The sequence below is a fragment of the Leptonychotes weddellii genome, chromosome 5 (genome assembly GCF_054177405.1).
Source record: "Leptonychotes weddellii isolate Sample4059 chromosome 5, ASM5417740v2, whole genome shotgun sequence".
Lineage (NCBI taxonomy): Eukaryota > Metazoa > Chordata > Mammalia > Carnivora > Phocidae > Leptonychotes > Leptonychotes weddellii.
In genome coordinates this window covers 155589721-155604903 of record NC_138373.1, presented here as the reverse complement: position 1 = coordinate 155604903, position 15183 = coordinate 155589721, and the positions used below count along the sequence as shown (strand labels likewise).

General features: G+C 51.5%; 1 protein-coding gene across 3 annotated transcripts; it reads left to right on the top strand.

Annotated features, from left to right (window-relative positions):
* Nucleotides 1-1799: 1799 nt before the first annotated feature.
* RTL6 (retrotransposon Gag like 6) lies at nucleotides 1800-7458 on the top strand. 3 transcript variants are annotated; one of them, XR_014145960.1, is made up of 3 exons: nucleotides 1800-1985; nucleotides 2209-5014; nucleotides 5155-7458. XR_014145960.1 is itself a non-coding variant. In XM_081822615.1 (2 exons), the coding sequence occupies exon 2, from the start codon at nucleotides 2523-2525 to the stop codon at nucleotides 3240-3242; it is 720 nt and encodes a 239-aa protein (XP_081678741.1). In that variant the 5' UTR covers nucleotides 1800-1985; nucleotides 2209-2522; the 3' UTR covers nucleotides 3243-7458. The 3 variants fall into 3 exon arrangements, 2 of the variants coding, with proteins under 2 accessions (XP_081678741.1, XP_081678742.1); XM_081822615.1 differs by having other exon boundaries at nucleotides 2209-7458; XM_081822616.1 differs by having other exon boundaries at nucleotides 1800-2054; nucleotides 2209-7458.
* Nucleotides 7459-15183: the final 7725 nt, after the last annotated feature.

Genomic DNA, 15183 nt, shown 5'->3' with positions numbered 1-15183 from the left:
AGTTCACCTTGTTTTTGAGCCCAGCCAGATCCTCTCAATACTTTGTTTGTCTAGTTTATCATTGTTCTATGTTTGCAGCAGAGAGAGCGATCTCAGAGCATGAACCATCGATTATCTGGATCAGAAGCTAAATACTCTGCCCCTGTTTTTCTTATTTTTAAAGTTCTTATAATTTTTATTTCACTGTTTTTATGTGATGCCACTTTATATCCTATTTGAAATAATGAGAAATCCAAATAAATTACATATTTCTTCAAATTCATGTTTCATCATTTCTGAAATGAGGGTGTACCTTCTATTCAATGCACCCGGGAATTTAGGATTTACAGTGTCAACCACACCTGAAATTATAGCAGACACTTCCCTCCTGTGTACAGCGTTCAGGGATATGGTGAGGTACAACCCTGAGGCTGAGGCAGAGAGACTGATGGGGTGACTCACAGGAGTAGACGGGGATTCCTGTGTGTGTTTGGAAGAAGGGGGAGGGGTAATGTGGTCCAGGCCAATTTCTGCATTTAAAGTCATTGAACTCAGTGGAGATGAATGCAGCTCCTGCCCCCATCTCCTTTGCGAGATCTCACGGAGGCATTTTAAAGAAACACCATCTCCTTTCTTTCCTCTCTTGCCTTATGTCCTAGAATTTTCAGCTGGTCACGAAAAGTGCACCCTTTGGCATACTGGGGTACACGCAGTTGTGGGCACTGCTAGACTATCCTCTTCAAGTACTGACACCCTCATGCTCCAATTCCCATTTTATACAAGTGAAAACTGGAAAGGTGTGAGAGAAGCTGACTTTGTCCCAGGATTGACTGAGGAATGCAGGGGCTGCAAGTGGTTCAGCCTCCTTGAAGATGTGTCCTAGAAAGACTGGCATGGTGGGTGTCTTCTCTCTCTCGCCGTGCCCCAACCTGGAATTGACCACCCAGAAGCAGCTCAACAGGGTCAGGCAGGAAAAGCATCCAGATCTTCATGCTCTTTGGCCTGGTAATTTCACTCTTTGGCTATTACCCTGGAGAACTTGGCAGAGGAAAGTCTGGGATTTATATACAAGAAAGGTTTATAGAACTTCCCCAAGGAAATAAGATAGAGATCCATCAAAAGGGGCATGGTATGCGATTTCAGTGGAACGCTATAGGCAATAACTGAAAAGTCATGCTTTTGAAATATCTTTAATGGGAAAATGCTCAAAATTCAGTGTGCTTTTAAGGTTACAAAATAGTTCATAAAGTACAAAAATTAATATTTTGAAATAGAATCTATCAAAGAAAAATGACTGGGTGGAACCAAAAAAATATTACTATTTGTTTTCTTTAGGTGGAGGGATATTTGAGTGATACAAAACTGTTTTTATAAGGCTTCTGTGGCATCAAAATTTGCTACAATGAATATGTATTATATTGAATTTGCATTCAAGTTACAATATGAAAAGCATGTTTCATTAAAAAAATATAATTACAACATATACAAAAAGAGCCTCGCTCGTAACCTTAGAAAGAATTACAAAAACAGGAAGGCATCTATCCTAATAATAAAATAACAGCAACCCCGGACATCACTGATTGGCTGCTGCAGAAAGATGCGGAGGTAGTCCTGGGAGGCGGGGCTGCGTGCGCCATTTCCGGGGCGGGGCTTCGGCCGCCGCCGCGCACGCGGGAGCGGGCTGTCTCCATGGCAACCAGCGGGGCCCGCGCGAGGCCCGCCCGCCGCCGCCACCGCCTCCGCCGCCGCGCCCGCCCCGCCTGCACCCCGGCCGCCCGCGACCCGCCCTCCCTCCGCTGCGACCCCGGCCCCGGCCCCCGCTCGTGCTCCCGCCCGAGGCCGCCCGCGCCCGCCTGCCGCCGCCGCCCCGGCCTGACCTGACCGGGAAGCAGTTCCGCGGGCCGCTGCCGCCGTGACTCATCGGCCCGCCCGCGTCCCCCGATCGGGCCATCTTGGTCGCGGCCGGCGCGGCAGACGGAGCCGCGGAAGAAGCCGCGGAGACCCAGGTACGCGCCCGCCGCCCGTCCCGGGCCCCCGCGCCGCCGCAGGTGCATCCGCCCTTTGTTCTGCGCAAGGTGGGCGCCGGGCCCCGCGCGGGGAGGGGGCTTCGGGCCCGGGCGCTCCTGCCCACGCGCTTTCCGCCCTCCACCCCCCCCCCCTCCGCGGCCTTCCCTTCCACCCCTTTCTACGCAGTCCAGACGTTTCTGAAAACATCTTTTCCTCCTTCAGGGCCCAGAACAATCCACCCCCCTGTGCAACCCGCCTTGGCCTGGTGAGGTCTGCGTTAAAAGAGCCGCCTCCGGAATCGGCATCCCCCAGGGCCTGCCCCACCTGCCTGGCCCCGGCTGTGCTCGGCCCTCGGCTCCGTCTGCCCTGCCTTCTGGTTTGGCCTTCTCAGCCGCTCTGAGTGTTGAACCCCGCCCTTTCCCTGATTCCTGTCGGGGTCTACCCAATTTTAGCATCACAGGTGCTCAGGTTCTGGGTTACCCACACCCCCTTCTCCCAGCCCACCTGTCTCAGCCTTTGGCTGACCTCTGGCCAACATGGTCCAACCCCAGACATCAAAAGCTGAAAGCCCGGCCTCGGCAGCATCTACCAATGCCCAAATGGATGACGTCATCGACACCCTGACCTCCCTGCGCCTCACCAACTCCGCGCTGAGGCGGGAGGCCTCTACCCTGCGGGCAGAGAAGGCCAATCTCACCAACATGCTGGAGAGCGTGATGGCAGAGCTGACCTTGTTACGCACCAGGGCCCGGATTCCGGGGGCGCTGCAGATCACCCCGCCCATCTCCGCAATTACCTCCAACGGGACCCGACCAATGACCACGCCTCCAACCTCTCTGCCTGAGCCCTTTTCTGGAGACCCCGGCCAGCTGGCAGGGTTCTTGATGCAAATGGACAGGTTCATGATCTTCCAGGCCTCCCGCTTCCCAGGTGAGGCCGAACGAGTGGCGTTCCTTGTGTCCCGGCTGACCGGGGAGGCAGAGAAGTGGGCGATCCCCCACATGCAACCTGACAGCCCCTTGCGAAACAACTATCAGGGATTCCTGGCAGAGTTGCGGAGAACCTACAAGTCTCCACTCCGGCATGCACGGCGCGCCCAAATCAGGAAGACTTCTGCCTCTAATCGGGCCGTGCGGGAGCGGCAGATGCTGTGCCGTCAGCTGGCCGCCACGGGCACGGGGCCTTGCCCGGTGCACCCAGCCTCCAGTGGGACTAGTCCAGCTCCGGCTCTGCCCACCCGAGCTCGGAACCTTTAAGGATCAGCCACCACCCGGGTCGCATCTACAGCCACGCAGACAGCATACACCCTTTGCTACGTAGAAGAAATGCCCATAGGACAGCATCACCCTTGTTTGAAGACATTCGTCCCTGCCTCTCCAGACCTGTACCATAAGGAGATCTTCCTTCATCACTCTTGGGCGCCCTGTCACCCACCTTGCTTCCTAGTGATCTGTGCTATAGCTTTGTCCCCACCGTGCATGCTTCCCGTCTCTTGCTTGCCCCCCCAGCTCTCCTGGTAACCACAGCTCTGCTGCTTGGCCACAGTGACCCCGCAGCCCTCTGCTGATCATCTGGGCTGATCCCTCCCAGCCTGACTAGGTTCATGGACGCTCCTACTCCACCCTGTGCAGGCCCCCTGGCAGCTCCCTGCTGATGATAGAGGGGAGCCACTTTGGCCAGGCTGGTGGTGTGTTTTGGGTACCTGGGGGAGGGGAGTCTGGCTTCGCACCTGCAGGTGATCACCAGCCCTGCCAGGCCCTGGGATAGCAGGCGGGGGCCTCGACCCTGCTGCGGCGGCCAGGTGTTCACCGCTGGGAGTGGGCGCAAGCATTTCTGGTGGGCAGGCTTTGCTCTGCGCATGAACATGGAGTCGGTATGTCCCGTTGTCGCCCCTGGGAAAGACCGCTAATGCAGCTAAAGGGAGAAGCCCCCAGAGGATGCACCTGCAGGAATGCTTGGCTTTAGTTGCCAATGTTCTGACAACACTGGGCCTTCTGGGAATCTGGAACTTGCCTGCTACAGGAGGTCATCATGACTGTGGATCACTGAGCCGTTCCACGGAGCGACCACAGGCAGCACGTTCATGTACATCCCTGCCTGAGGCCCACGGCGGGCTGAGAAGGGGGGGGTGCGCCCGGGGGAACCACCACCACCAACTAGTGTGTAGTCACCCCCTCCTCTCTGCCCCCCATCACTTGGCGGTAGGCCTGTCTAGCTTGAGACCTGTTCCCATCTTCAGGTGACATGTGGCCTTCACCTCGGCCCCCTCGGCCACCCGCACCACCTCTAGCGTGTAGCATGTCCTCCCCATGCCTGGGCTGTCCCATTGGGTGTCCAGCCTTTGTCTAAGAAAACAGGGACTCCTAGCTGGAGACCCAAATCCTCTGGGATGCATCATTAAGCACTTAAGGAAGGCCCCACCAGGGCCTTTGTGGCATTTGTAAAGGGAAAGAGCTGCAGTCTATCTTGGTCTTAATGTGGGGACAGGACAAAACTGGCACTTGGGTCTGAATTCCGAGGGACAAAGCTACACCTCTGATGGTGGACGGCCTTTGGGTTCCTCACGGGGGACACCCAGAAATCACTTTCTAAATGAGACTTGGTCAAGCCCTTTGGACCATGATGATCTCACCATATTTAATGCCAAACGGACCGCATTTACATGACCGCCTGGACCATGGGGAAGATGAGGTGTCTTACCCTGGGTCCACCTGCCCTGTCCGAATGGTCCTGCCCTGACCGCAGAAGGATAGCCTCTGCACCCACCCGGAGACCAGTGTCTTGGGATACCCAGAGGTTGGGTCCTAGGGTCTATCCTTTCTTCCTAAGAGTTTTGATGATGCTGGGGACGGTGACTGCGTTCTTGAAGCGGCCACTGCCTTGCAAGGTCAAGGATATTCAGTGGCTGCTGGGGTTCGTGGACCACTGCCACCCACTCATTGTAAACTCTGTTAGCCCAATCGCCCTGCTGAAGAACTGCCTGAATACAGGCTTCAGGCCCCCCTGGATTCCAGCCAAGGCTGTTCAGGTGGGACCATGGTGCTCATTAAGCATGAATGGGGGGGGAGGACACACAGTGGGGCCACCATTCTGGGGGGTGGGACCTCTGGTGGGGGATGTACAGATCACTTTCTCTTTGTGCTCAGTGCTCTACTGTCTGCCTGCTAGGTGGAGGTGCCCACGGATGCAGGGGTGCAGGCACCCGGGGGACAGGAGGCACCCTGAACGTTTCCATGTGGCCCAGCCCGGTGAGGGCGGGAGACCCCGCATGGAAGCAGGGCAGGAACCATGCCATCTCGCTGACCCCTGGGCCTACCCATGTGGCACGTAGAAGTCCTAGTATGCTTGTGTTGCGCGCAGCAGGGCCTGAGCCGTGGAGGGCCGGGCTGGCCGTGCTGCCTGTCCCCCCTGACCTGGCCCGTCCAGGCTGCCGCTCCAGCCTCCAGCTCCCTTTGGTTCGGTGAGTTGTGTTTCAGCCGCTGGTGCTCCTGTTCATGGGCTTGGGACTGGTGTTGTTGCACATCTGTGACCTTGACCGCTTCCGGCGGCTTTGGAAGTGAGTAGACGAGAGGCTCAGGGGGTTGCCCCACATCGGACTCAGACGAGGCCCCACATTGGGAGCCCCCCTGTGGCTCTGGGGGAAAGACATCCGAGTTCCCAGTGGAAGAGGATGAGACCCGCGCTCCATGCAGCCCAGAGCCAGACCGCGGGTCGGGGAGGGTCAAGCTGAAGAAGGAAGTGGGGGAGGGGAGCGGCTTTGTACAGACTTCGGGGTTGTGGTTTCTATCAGTTTAAGAGAACAGGTATTGATTTGTAAAAGGGACAGGCAGTTAGTAGTGTTAAACAGTGCTTGTGAGGGAAAGTTTTATGTTTTTCATGGTGTTGACATTATTTGAAATGTATTGTGGTGTTTCTGGTCTACCTGATACCCCATCTGGTAAGTAAGCCTCATGGCATAACAGGGCATCATTTGAGATGGAATTTAGAATAAGGGGTGACTTCCTGGCCGAATGTATCGTGTGACCTTGGGATTAATTTAATGTCCTAAAGCATTTCGGTGACTTCTAGGAAAAAGCAAAGACCTGGTTCGTGGGTCCCAGGTAAGTATATGATGAGTAAGTAATGACAGGGGTGCACAGCCCCCCGAGAAGGTGCTGGTAGGACTTTTCCTGGCGTGTGGGTCCCTGCCGTCAAGTGTGACAAGCCACTTGCTGGGTCACCGTGGTCCTGGCAGTTCGGCCCATAGGAGAGAAATGTGAGGGAGAGTTGGGCACGTACTTAGGCTACCTTAAGGGGGCAAGCCCTACAGTTGTATAAAAGGACATTCCCATGGGCCACCGCCAGCAGTGGAGTTTGGGTGGGAGGAGGAGGAGATCGAGATCCTTGCAGAAAAACTAAGCTCCCCAGTGCCTGGGAAATGTTAGACGGGGGGCTTAGAGCTGAGGTCAAGACTGGACTCTGCAGAAGGAAGTGCAGAGCGCCTTGTTGGGCCAACAGAGGTAGCTTGCCGGCGTCGGGAGAGGATTGGGTGTAGGACAGGTCTACTGTGTGGGGAGAGCTGACGACGCCATGGCGTCTCTCGGGGTCCTAACGGGGTGGGGGGGTGGCAGCTGGCGCAGTGCAGATGCAGTGGGGGAGGTGGGAGGGACCCTCGCTCCTCTCTCTGCAATGTCACTAACTCCACGAGCAAGTAACAACGCACCAGGTCTTTTCATAATCAGAGCAAACCTACACCTTGTAAAAATTTTGGAAAATAAGGTAGCAAGCGAGAAGAGTGAAGTGTTAACATGTTGGTGGCTCTCCTGCCAGCCCCCCCCCATCCATCATGGTTTTTCTTCTTTTTGTGGGGACTTAGTGGTGGTAATACCTTCCGTAAGAGATACCATATTGTGTGGGTGTTTTCACTTCTGTGACGCGACTTCCCCATTACACGTTACTACTCATTTTAGTTTGAAGTGGCTGTGTCCTCCATCACGGAGATGGACAGTAGTGCCCATGGTTGATCATCCATGCCGTTCGTTACTAATTTCTCACCACCAGAAACGGAAGAATTTCTTTGTGCATAACGCTTTTCCCCAATGTCAAGTTACTTCCTTAGGATAGGTTCTCAGAGGTGGAATTACTGAATTAATAGGAAAACCTTTGAGCCCCTTATTACATATGGACAGAACGGTTCCCAGCAATGTTTGTATCCATTAACACTGCCACCAGCAAGTACGTATGTGCCCCTTGTACCATCTCGCCAGCTCGGAGGATTATCCTCCAGCTAAATACTTGCTGGTCTGATAATGAAACGTAGCATTGTGTTTCAGTTTGCATTTCTTTGCTTTTTAGCAAAGTTGAACATCTTTCCATGTTAAGCAGTTGTATTTCCTCTTGTGGATCGTCAGTGTCCTTTGCTCTTATCTACTGGGGTCTGATAAATTTGTATGAGTTCGTTATATATTAAAGATATTAACCTGTTGTGTGTCATATTTGCTGCACGTGTGTCCAGCTTTTTACTTTTGTGTGTGTTTTACTGACATTTTGACTTCTTACACAGCCAATCCCCTCTCTCGTTGGGCACGATGCCCACTGGACTCTCAACAGAACAACATGACGCAGGCACATACGTTTTGTCCCTTTAGCTCACGGCTGTACCTGTAACTACGTGATGTGGTGGGCACTCTATAAACCTTTGCCAGCTTGTTGCATGGATGGATGTGCTGGGTGCTGGGGGTTTGTGGATGAGTAAAACGAGGCCCAGCCCACATGCCTGGGGACCGAGAGCAGTTCTCCAGCCTTCGAGTCTCAGAATACCTTTGCGCCGTTAAAAATAACTTAGGGACCCCCGAGAGCTTTTGCTTATGTAGATTTTACTTATCAACATTTACCGTATTAAAATGGAGAATGTCTGGAAATATTATTTTGAAAATGAACTCATTACATGACAACATAAATAGCATATTTTAGTGAAAACTATTTCCCAACACAAATGAGTGAGAAGAGTGGCATTGTTCTCCATTTTTGCAAATTTCTTTAATGCTCAATATAAGACAACTGGAGTCTCACACCCACTTCTGCACTCAATCTTTTGCAAGATCACTTCTCATGTAGCCTCTGAACAATTCCACTGGGGACCCATGGGATAGAGTGGGGGAAGCAGAGAATATTCGGGCATTATTACAAAACCAATTCTACCTCACAGACCCCCTCCGAGGGTCATGCCCACTCAGAACTGCTGGTCTAAGAAGAGACTAGGTGGGCCTGCGGACACTTGCATCTGGTCCTTTGTGGTTTCTTCCAGTGTTTTATTTTTACTCATTTTTTGGAAGATTTTATTTATTTGAGAGAGGGGGAGAACATGAGTTGGGGGGGAAGGGAGGGAGAAGCAGACTCCTCACTGAGCAGGGAGCCCGATGTGGGGATTTGATCCCAGGACCCTGGGATCATGACCTGAGCCGAAGACAGACGCTTCACCGACTGAGTCACCCAGGTGCCCCTCTTTCAGTATTTTAAATGTTAGGTCTTTCTTTCCCTCTAGAATTAATAAAGTTGGGTCTGGAATTAGTCTGGCATGGAGTGTGAGGTGAGGCTCTAAACTGACTTTACCCCCCAAATATTTAAACATCCTGAGATCATAAATTAATTCTTTCCATCTCATTGACATGTTTTCCTTCATCACATTTGAAAGTCTTACTTGTTACAGGGCCGACTTTTCTAGTATCTATTGATCCACTGATTTCCCTCTGCCTCCCTTTTTAAAATGATTTCGGTTTTACAATTGGTATTCCTATCTAGGAGGGCTCCCCCCTTCAGGTTTTCTTAATCTTTCCCACCAGATGAGCTTACAAATTAATTCTAAAGTTTCCCAAAATCTTGGTAACAAGTACAGAGCTTGGACAGGCATCGCTGCTTTGGTGAGCTGTGTGCAGGGTGGAGCGCTGCGAGCCGGGTGCGTCTTCCTCCTACCAGCCCAAGACCTTGCCCTCCCCCACCTGGGGGTTCCCACCAATGGCTTCTCTAAGACAGGTGGTGGTTTAGGAACGGGGGTTAAAATCCGCCCCCCAACTGGCTAGACTGTTGCCAAGTCAGTGTCTTCTGCTATGGAAAAGTCTAGAGAGTACGTGCAGTGCCCTACTGGTGGGCCCCAGATGTCCGGTCCTAAGAGGTTCGCAAGGATCCAGCCACCCACTCTGCCTGCCAGGGGAGGCATGGAGCTGTGGTCCCCCAGCCAGCCCCATTGTGTGGCCCAGTTTGAGGCTTGAGACCAGGAACCCGGGTTGGAACAGGGCCTGCATCCTCAGCGACTGCATGACACCTGCTTTTGCTTTGAGCTCCCATGTACCCAGCCTGGTAGAATTCCATCCCGGGGCCCACTGAGTCTCCCTCTCAGTGAGTGCTGGCTCCATCTGTGTGGTCCCCCGGCCAGGAACCCGGGCGTCATCTTGCCTTCTCTCCTTCATCCCCACCAAGGATGAAGGCCTTCACCAAAGCCTTCCAAAGCTTCTCCTCAACAACTCTCAGTCCGCCTGGCTCTGTGTCCCCACCACCGCCCCCTTTAGTCCCCCTGCCTCCCCTCATGCTCTTAGTCCTGTGGAAAGGCCAGGGTCAAATTTCCTCCTCTTAGAAACCCTCCTTGAACAACACCCTCAAACCCACCCCAGCCGTACAGTTATTGAAAACCATCACACTGTGTTAGGGAGCTTCTGCTTTCCTCCCCCGCTAGACCGTGTGCTCCTTGAGGGCAGAGCTGATCTCCGATGCATGTGTGTCCCCAGCACCCAACCCCGGGGGCGCTAACAGAGAAGCCGCCTGGGGAAATGTTCAGTGGTTGACCAGAAGGACAGCACAGCCAACAACAGCTGGGAGTCTCGGGTCCACGACACCCAGGCCACCTGCCAAGGAAAACTGGAACCTCCAGCAGGCCCCACACCCCTTTGTCCTGTTTTCTTTTTCACAAAATGGGATCATACTGTACGTACTCCTTATTAGCCTGTTTTGGTTTTGTTTTGTTTTTTTTTTTTTACCCCTATGATACATGACGAGAACTTGCCAACGCCATGACATTTTTTGAAAATGCGACTGATAAATGAATAATATCCCACCTCTGGATTTGCCACCCTTGACTCAACGCCCCCCCTTGCTTTTGGGATGTAACTCGTTTACAATTTTTGTCATCATTAAATGATGTTGCAGTAAGCATCCTAGCAGCTAAACATCTCCTTGGGAATGTGATTCTTCGGCCAGTCTGCTCCTGTCGGGACTCTGCGTTATATTGACTGCGGGGTCACTGCTGACACACGGGAGAGATCGGCCGTGTCTCTATTTGGCCGGTTCACTGAGCGTGGAGTAGCTTGCGGGGCTCTCCTAGTGATTCCTTCCAGTCTTCACAGACCCCAGAAGCGTCTCCAGCAGATGGTGACTTTCTGCTCCAGGAACAGAGGCTTCCCTGCCCTGACTGGAGCGCTCATCCTCCCAGCGCTGGGAGTGTTGGTGGCTGATCCCTTCAGCCGCAGTTCTTCCCCAGACTTGCCTTCGGATGAAGGCACCGCCTCACCCGGGGCCATGCCTCCTTCCCTACGACAGCGCATGTCTCCATCTCATTTCATCCTCCCGCTGCCCGCTCGGACTGGGCGTGTTACCATTACGCCCGAAGGGCCAGGAAACAGCCGGAGTGGGTAAGCGGCCGGGCCGCCGTCACACAGCTTGCAGGGCCATTTCTGGGACCTGAACTGGGTCCCTGCGTTCCTCTTAACCTGCTTCTTAACTGCTGTCCGTCTAGGCTCTCCCTGTATCTGCGGACATCACTCTGCTGCGAGGTGGGCCCTGTGCTGGGTCACAACCTGGTTTGTACTGGGCCCTCTCCCTTCAGTTCCAAGCTCATGAGGTGAGACCCCTGCCGCCAGCGCACACACACGCACACACACCCACACTGCACACACCCACACTGCACACACCCACACCACACATCGCCCACACACCGCACGCATCCACACACCTACCCACACACCACTGGATGTGTGTATAGAAACACCTGAAAATAATGAAAGGACATTTCTTTGGACCAGAAATGAAGCTACCTCACAACCGCGATAGGCAGTGAGCGCTGGGAACCGTGTGCGCCGGCCGGGGAGCAGGCCACGGAAGACCTCCAGCCTCGTGTCTGCGCGTGTGGCCGGGGGCGCGCTGCCCACCGTGGCCGGGGCGGAGGCGCGGCGCCCGGGGTCCAGGAGGTGCCCCGCCCGGCCCACAGCAGCCCAGAGCCCCAGAGGGGTGGGCGCTCCTGGCTCGCGGGCTCGGAGTCCGCCCGTCTGCTCGCCTGCCTCCACCTCCACCACAGCTACAGCCGGAAGCCTTTTTTTTTTTTTTTCAAATGGGTTATGTGTGGTGTATATTAGAGATACTGATATTGTGCTATTCTTTATGTTGCCATCTTAGTGAAATCATGTTTTTAGTTTTAAAGTTGTTCTTGGGTTTTCATATAATCTCATCTCTTCCAAATGAGAGCATTATCCATGACTTTCTAACATTTTGTAACTTTATCTTCTTCTCTTAGCCCATGAGCAGAGGCCGGGAGGAGTCCCTTTGCATGCTTGACTTCACACTGCTCTGGGAGGGCAGAGCCTGGAACCGAGATTAAACTCTGGTCCCTGTGCTGCTTCTCCGGCTGGCGAGCCACAGGGTGTGGCTTGCTGGGGCCCCCCGGGCAGTCGGACCCTGCAGCTCAGCACCCAGCGCTCCTCTGTCTGGTTGCTGGTCTGCATCAGATGCCGTTGGAAACCCATCACCGTCTCCTGTGGCTGGCCCCAGGGCAGTGTGGCTCTCTCCCCCTTCCCCAGTCATTCTTCTACCCCAGCCTCCGCTCCTGAGACCTCCCCCCACCCCACTGGGGGGCCTCCTGGGATTAGGAAGCAGCTTGTGAGCCTGGCTATCCTCCACAGCCTCCCTGGACCCCGGGGCCACTGACTAACGCCCTCATCACAAACGGCTCCGTGGACTTGGCCAACTCTTGCCCCTCTTTCAGTGGTCCTTCCCTAAGTCCCATGGCTTCTGGATTTAGCTATGGAGTCTTCTGGATTCCAAGTAGTAACGTGTCCCCAGAAACCTGATCGTCACACACCAGGCACCACAGTTAAAACTCATAGAAACTGCCCACTCTCTCACGTCATATCTCAGCGTTTTCAATGATAAGAAAGGTTCGAGCGATTTGACCATGAGTCTCCAATGGCCATCTCAGGCTCAGGACATCTGCTAAAGCCTCCACCTCTCAAGGAAAGCCATTTAATTTCTAGGTATACACTGTAGCAGGATATTGAGCTGGGCTTTTCCTGTTGTAGCCAAGACCCAAATATGAGAATAAAAGGCAATGAATAAACTATATATTCTGAACTCAGACAGCAGCTGACAAGCCGTCAGCACCCACACCTGAAGGGATTTCTTAGATAAGCCATTCTACTAGGACCAAAAGCTTGCATAGACTGGCTGGGTGTTTACCAAACCTGTTTTCTCTTCTTTCTGGACAAAAAAGCTTCCTTTCCCGCTGGGTGAGAGGGGTCCTCCGTGCTCTTTCCCCTTCTGCCAGTTTGATCAATGGTCATGGTCAAGGTGACCTTGAAAATCCTGTAGTGCAGATGGCAGATGCCCACAATGGAGGGGACCTGGGCCCTGAGTCACTATTTTGGGGGCGAGCCACCTGGTGTTCTCAGGGCACAGAATAAAGCATGCATCGGAGCAGTGAGTGTGACTGATGCCCCTGTGGGCATCAGCCAGCAGAGGTGGGTAGGTGGGGGCAGGGAGGGGGTGGCCAGCCCAGGTGGAGGGAGCTGTCACTCCCCTGTGCCCTCTTCCCCTGAGCTGCCCTGACACTTGGGTGAATGTGGCCTGGCGAGGCTGAGTGAGGTCCAGTCGAGAGAAGGTCTCGACAGCCCCTCCAAGCCACCAGGCCCCCCAGAAAGCTCTAACCAGCCCTGGGGAGAAGGAAGGGGACAAGCCCCATTGTGTTTGAGCTGAACATTCTTTAGAAATAAACAGAGCTTAGTCTTAAACACCAAGAGACTGTTCTACAGACAAAAATGACAAGAAAACCTTGGAGTCTGGCCAAGATGTCATTAAGGGACCTCCTACCTAGCGGGGAAGGGGTTCAGCAAATCCCGCTTGGATTGGTGTTTGGAAGAAATAAAATTGTTTCTATTTACATTCCTGACAAGATGAGACTCCTCAATAAACCAGTTACACATAATCTACTTAAATCATGAAAAAACCTCACAAAGCTATAAAATAACAAACTAGGGAAAGCAGAGAAAACACTGGTGTTCTCAATCCTACAGGAGCTTTGAGGGCATGAAAAACAGCATGTCAAAGGGATGCTACCCTGAGCATGCCAACTCCCTTGAGTGGTTCCGAAGAAACTTCAGAATCTGAATGAGAAAAACAACCAGGATAACACACATTGACTGGGCACCTGCTGTATGCCAGACACTGGTCTAGAACTGAAGAGATAATGGTAAGACAGAGACGTTGTCCTCATGGAATACTCATTCTCGTTAGGGAAGAACAATGAAGCCACCTGCATGTCATATTAGGGAAGGAAGGTAGATGTGGCCTCCAAGGGCTTGATACCCGGCCAAAGGCCCAAGGAGGTGAAAGGGGGTTTGGACTCAAACTTGGTTGAGGCTCTAAAGAGGAAAAGTTATTAAAATCTGTGTTTAGTCTTAAAATCAATAGCATCTTAGACTCAAGGATATAGCTATTTTTTTCCAGTTTGGGATTACACTGAATATACGATTTTATGTCCCTCATAAAACTGACCTACTATGATGCACGTTTTACCGTGTTGTTAAAAATGTTATTGGAAAATAAGCTAGTGATTTCATAATATATCATTATATGGAAGTATGTAACTTTCATAGCTATTCTTCCCTGGCTTGTGATATATATATATGTGTATATATATATATTCATTCCATATATATATATATATGGAATGGAATAAATTATTATTGAAAAAATAAATTATTGAAATTAAGTAAAATGAAAGATTTAGTTCTTCAGATACAATAATCACATATGTGTATAAATAGATATATAGTATTCATTTTTTTAAAATCAAGATATAATTTACATACAGTGAAGCAAACAGAACCCTAATTCATTCTTTGATGTGTTTTGACAAATATATCACCCATGTAACCGCCACCAGAATCAAGAAATAGAACATTTCCATGACTCCAGAGAGTTCCCTGTGTCTCCTGCCAGTCAGTCTCTCCTCGTCCCTACAACTGCTGTTTCAATTCCTAGACCCATAGATTAGCTCTGGCTGTTCTGCCACTTGATATACATGGAGTCCTAGAGCCTGCACTCTCGTACTCAGGTGTCTTCCGCTCATTATGATGTATTTGAGATTCTTCCACGTTGGCACATGCGTTAGTCGTTCATTCTTGCTTTATTGCTGCTGATAAGTGTTTCTACGGGTAGACCATGATGATGGACATCTAGGTCATTTCCAGTTCGAGCAAACATGAATCAAGTTGCTATGAGCGGTTCCACAGAAGTCTTTTTGTGGACCTATGCTTGCATTTCTTTTGGGTAAATACCTAGGAGCCAAATTGCTGGGTCATAGGTGAGGTGTACCACTTATAAGAAACTGCCAACCTGTTTTCCAGAGTGGCTGCACCATTTAATGCTGGTGTTAACTGTGTATGAGAGTTCATGTTGATGTACCTTTCGTTCTTCGTTTGGTACTGCCAGTCATTCTAATTTCTAATTCTGGTGGGCTTGTAATAGCATCTCATAATGGCTTTAGTTTACATTTCCTTGATTTCTAATGATGCTGAGCTTTTTTTTTTTTTTCCAACCATCAGTATACCTTCTTTTTTCCCCCATATTTTCCCAGTATTTAAAAATTTCTGACATACATAAAAGTTGGAAAAAAAACTGGATAGTAAACATCCATATATCCACCAACTAAATTCTATAATTAACACTTTGCTACATTTCCTTTATCACATATCCATCCATCCTTCTACCCATTCTTAACGTATCTCACTTTTTATGTGTAGCAAAGTAGGTTCAAGATATGAGGACACTTCACTTGGAAGGACTTCAGCAGACGTATCACCGACTAGATACCGATGTTTGTTTACAGTTCTTTTTTTTTTATTGGGGGAGGGGGATTAATTCACAATGAAACCATCAGTCTTAAGTACAGTATTTGGT

Excerpts from the sequence above, each read along its gene's own strand:
- RTL6 (XM_081822615.1), top strand. The coding sequence starts at position 2,523 with ATGGTCCAACCCCAGACATCAAAAGCTGAAAGCCCGGCCTCGGCAGCA.